The following is a 5,268-nucleotide window of genomic DNA, read 5'->3' on the forward strand; positions in this document are numbered from 1 at the left end:
TATCTGGCTCCCATTTCTAGTGCCAGTGGTAATATTCTCAGGACTTCTCTTGTTTTGACTGTGCCTTTCTACAGCAAGGATAGCCAAACTACGAAGGGCTGTTCCCACATACATATACGTATGTATGTATACATACATTTTTTTTAGCAGCCCATGAACTAAGAATTTTTTATAACATTTAAAAAATATTTATTGTATTTTAAAATATAAAAATCATTTTTAGCTGGGGCTCTACAAAAACAGTCAACAGATCAGATTTAGCCCTCTGGATTCCAGCTCTAAAGTGTCTTGCTTTTTAAAGGGTCACCAGGATTGTGGCTGGACAATCAATAGCTAGCCATCATATAATTTCATTATTAAGTTGAGCTCTTCAAATCTTGATTTCCTTACTTTTTAATATTTCATTTATGGGTAACAAAATGCAGATTTTTCATTTAAAACCTACCAACTCACTCTCTATTAACTGACTTATTTTCTGTGGGGACATCACCTAGGCTAGTAAAAATCATCTCATAAGCAATTCTCTTGCCTTTCTCTCTACCAGTAATGACAAACTCAGTACCTCAAAAGTTCCTTCCATCTTGAAACAACTCTAATTGTTCAATAGCTCAATAGATCATTAGCCATTGGTCCCCAGTTCTGTTCTTCAGAGCAACACAGAACTCCACCTCTTTTTCCATATAACTAACACATTTCAAGTATGTGAAGGAAGCATCAACTATTTCCCAAGTCTTCTTTTCAATTATTAACCATCTCTAATTTTTTCAATTTTGCCTCACATACTATATAATATGGTTTCAAGATCCTTTTCCTTTTTGGTTACACTCTAGTTTGTCAATATTATTTTTAAAATGTTACACCCACATTTTGTTAATTTTATTAAATTTTACTTTCAGTACCTAGCTTAATAGATGGTGGCTATGAGGAAAGAAACTTACATGTTTGCAGTACTTTAATTCTTTTTGAAGGAATCACCTGCAAAACAAAAATCAGCCAGTGTTAGATATGAATACATGCATAATTTATCACCATCACATGCTAAGGTAAGAATCTGTGAGAAAATAGCAAAAGACAATTTAAAAGGTTTTAACAAAATATTCAAATATGAGGAGCTCAGATATAAATTTTCTAAGAATTCAAAAATAAAGGAAAATTAAGAGAGTATGGAAAAATTTAACTGTCAGACCTATAGGTAAGCAAAGAATTTGTGATCAAACAAGAGATAGAGGGCATTATAAGATGTAAAAGGAATAATTTTTATTATATATAATTAAAAAAGCTTTTGAATGAACAAAACCAATGCAGTCAAGATTAGAAGGAAAACAGGAAACTGGGTGATTTTACAGCAAGTTTCTCTAATACAGGTCTCATTTCTCAAATATATAGAGAACAGAGTCAAATTTATAAGAATATGATTCATTCCCCAATTTGTAAAGATCAAAGAGTAGAAACACACAGTTTTCAGAAGAAATCAAAGCTATGTATAGTCATGTAAAAAAATGCCCAAAATCACTATTTATTAGAAAAAATGCAAATTAAAACAACTCTGAGATACTTATCAAATTAGCTAATATGACAGAAAAGGAAAATGACAAATGTTGGAGTTATAGAAAAACTGGGACACTAATTCACTGTTGTGTGAATTGTGAAGTGATTCAACCACTTTGGAAAACAATTCGGAACTATGCCCAAAGGGCTATAAAACCATAATATTATCCTCTCAGATTTGGCAAGACCAATCAATACTAGTCTTAATCCCAAAACAATCAAAGGAAAAGAAAAAGGTCCTATAAGGTACAAAAATATTGAAGTTTTTTTTTCTGCAATGGCAATTGATAATTGAGAGAATGCTCATCAATTGGAGAATGAATGAACAAGTTGCGGTATGAAATTGTGATGGAATGTTATTGTACGATAAGAAATGACAAGAAGCATGCTTTCAGAAAAATCTGAGAAGACTTAAATAAATGATGAAAAATAAAATGAGCAAAACTCAGAAAGCAACTATGAATGACTTAGTTATTCTCAGGAATACAATGTTTTAAGACAATTCTGAAGAACTTATGATTAAAAAAAACTATTCACCTTCAGTGAAAGAATTGATGGGTGTCTGAATGCAGATAGAAGCAATTTCTTATATTTTATCTTTCTTTTTTTTTGTCTCTGTTGTCTTTTGCAACATGGTTAACATGGAAATGTTTTGCATAATTGTAATATGTATAATCTGTACCAAATAGTTTGCCTTCTCAATGAGAGGGAAAAGGGAGGGAAAGAGAAATTTTAACTCAAAAAAAAAAAAAGTTTACAATTCTAATTGAGAAATGCAACATAATTGAGAAAAATTAAAAAGTTATGTTTTTTTAAAAAGAGTTTAGAAATAATTGAGAGACTATTAATCCATGTTATGAAAACCATGGTACTAATACTATGTAACCAGAAGACCAGAAGGCTTTGTTATTTATTAATTAGCTTTATGAACTCGAATAAATCACCTTTAAGCTTCTCTATTTCCTTATCTGTAAGATGGGATCAATACCACCTGTTAGGCTTTACTGGATTATTGTGAAGCTCTAATGAGGTTATGTACAGGAAAAAAGTTTTTAATTTACTAAATGATATTTTTTCTGGCAAAATTGAAGCGTAATTACTACCTATGTAGCAGGGATTTGGACAGCTCTTCTCACATGTGGGTTTCACATGCATGTATTAGTTGAGAATCACTATGAATCCTTACTTCCCTCTTATCCTGCTACACGAGTCATTATCATATTATTTCTGATCTTGGGTTGTAAGTTAATCAAGAAGTTCTAACTATTCCTCATAAATTAAATGATATGTTCAATCTCTTTTATTAGTCAATTAGCTCTGAACCCCTACCTGAATAATCCAGAGAAACCTCTTTTCCCATAACTTTTTTCTTCTTTCAAACTTCCTAAATATCAATATCATTACCTATTCATTTAAAAATATATAATAAATTCATTCTTTCAAGAGTTTGTTCCTTTTAAAAGATAAAATAACAATGTCCACAGTCTCTATAAGAGAGATGATTTAAACTGGAGAAAAAATTACTAACCCATATATAAATAAAATCAAAAGAAATCTAATAATCAGAATCACAGGGCAGGAGTAGACATTCCAGCTTGCCTTTGCCTTTGTTAGCTTAAACAAATTATGGCTAAGTGTCTCCATCTGGAACATGGAAAATTTTCTCATGTTTTCCAAGACTATTAGAAATACAAAATAGGAGATTATTCCACAAGAAATAAATTTGCAGAATAAGTTATGTATGAATTCAAGGATCATTGTTTAATTATATAATACATTAATAACAATACCATTGATTGAATGCTTTAGAATTTGCAAATTATTTTTCTCTATAGCTCAACTCATTTATATTTTAGGAGAACTATGTAAGGTAGGTACTATGGTATTAGTATCACTACTTTACATTTAAGAGAGTTGAGCCTTAGAGAATTTAAATGAAGTGACTCACTCATAGATATAAAATCTAATCTCGGTATTCTAACGAGTATGCAAGGCATAATTATAAAAAGAGAAGGATTGTGACTTTTAAGTAATACATTATACTGCTTTACTTCAAATGCTATAATTTCTTGATTACCTCTTTAAAAAAGGATAATTAATTAGAAGGATGATCTGGAACAGCTACCACCTTACAACTTTATGGTGCAGGCTTTACAGAACGCTTTCAGGGGAATTATCTCACTTCACCCTTCTAACTAGCTTATATCATCCTTTAGGTGTTAGCACCTTCCTCTTATAGATAACAGGGAAATTCAATGATGAATCTAAGTTCACAAAGTCCATTAATTCTCAAGAGCCAAGCACAGAATCCAAAGTCTTAGCCAATAGCCTTCTGTCGCCATTTTATCTTTGTGATTTCGTTTTGTTGCATTCTCCAAAAAGAGCATGAAGAGTCTAAGCAGTACTTGGAGAGCAGATTTCTGAGTTAGGAAAACCAGGTTTTAAGGATCCCTTCTAATTAGCACATACTGACTGTGCCTGAACAAGCTAATCAACTTTTCAGTGGCCCAGGAAACTTTCTAAGACTATGATGGAATATTTATCGATCTCCATTAATTTTTTACCATTAGTTTCCCAATACTAACAAAATAACAGGCTCAGGCCGCAAAACAAAACTCCCCACCCCCAACTTCTCCAGCACATTCAGCTCCCCATTAGTGTCAGCCAGGGGATATAGCCACTTTCCAGTTTCCTCCAGGAACTCCAAGTGTGGGGACAGTCTCCAAATTCAATTCCACTTAAACACAATTAAGCTTTGTTGCATATAAGTGCAGGACTTAGTCACAATTCTAGAACAGTTGAGAAAAGCAATGAATTACAAGACCGGAGAGGGCAGAGGTGGATGGGAGCTGGACCTTCTCCCATACACACACACACACTCCAACCATGCTTGGGGGAGGAGGAGAGAAGAAAACCAAAATCTGTTCCATGCCACGGATTTGGCCCTTGCTTCGCTTTTCAGCTAAATTCCCAACTTATGCAAAAAGCCTTTCCCAATTTTACTCGAGGGTGAAGGGCCTTCCCCGTGAGAGTGGGAGGGGTTGGGTAAGACCGTGTTATTCCGTTTTCTTTGTATCATCAGAGTTTAGCATGGTTCTTGGCACATACTAAGCGTTTCAATAAAAATACTAGTTAACTGACTGACTGGACGTGCCTCAGTCCAGGGCGCTGAGTGGAGGTGGGGGAGGGGAAGGGTTGAAGAAGGTTATGTAGCCAAAATAGCTTCACTCACCGCACTTCTCGGCCCCCTCACGTCCACTTTCTTTTCACAGGGATCCCGAGAACGTGCAAAGCAAGGATACAGCAATGAGAAAGGGAAGAGAGGAGAAAAGAGATGCCCCTCTTCCACCCTCCAGCTATCTCTGCCTCGTGCGGCTGCGTGGGGCAGAGCGCGAGGAGAGGCGGTCCGGGGGATGATGGGTACTGCGCATGTCCCGTGATGGATGTTCTGGAGGCGGAGGGGGTGGGGAGGAAGGCAGGCGCAATTTAGTTGGGGGGTGGGGGGAGAGGGAAAGGATATAGGTATTATAATCTGACTGACATTTACGTGTCCTTGGCGTTTTAACGTTTGCAAAATGCACCACATCTCATATTTGAGCCTCATATCAACCCTTCAAGGTGGAGAACTTAATTAAGGAATTATTTGCCCCACTGGACAGATGAAAAAACTTAACTTCAGATTTTGCTTTCAGTTAATAAGTTTATTGATAGTTTACTGGT

General features: G+C 35.0%; 1 protein-coding gene across 3 annotated transcripts in view; it reads right to left on the minus strand.

Annotated features, from left to right (window-relative positions):
• The window catches only part of TDRD10 (tudor domain containing 10), a 48,929-nt gene that overhangs the window by 42,221 nt on the left and 1,440 nt on the right, over positions 1-5,268 (minus strand). The window contains exons 1-2 of one of the 3 annotated variants that reach the window (XM_051993936.1): positions 4,781-4,936; positions 939-975 (exon numbers count right to left, since the gene is read on the minus strand). In XM_051993936.1, coding sequence (XP_051849896.1) covers positions 939-940 — 2 coding nt within the window. In that variant the 5' untranslated portion in view covers positions 941-975; positions 4,781-4,936. Of the gene's footprint in view, positions 1-938; positions 976-4,780; positions 4,948-5,268 lie in introns of those variants that run through there. The other 2 variants (XM_051993934.1, XM_051993935.1) reach the window with 2 other exon arrangements.

This window comes from Antechinus flavipes, chromosome 4 (genome assembly GCF_016432865.1).
Source record: "Antechinus flavipes isolate AdamAnt ecotype Samford, QLD, Australia chromosome 4, AdamAnt_v2, whole genome shotgun sequence".
Classification (NCBI taxonomy): Eukaryota; Metazoa; Chordata; class Mammalia; order Dasyuromorphia; family Dasyuridae; genus Antechinus; species Antechinus flavipes.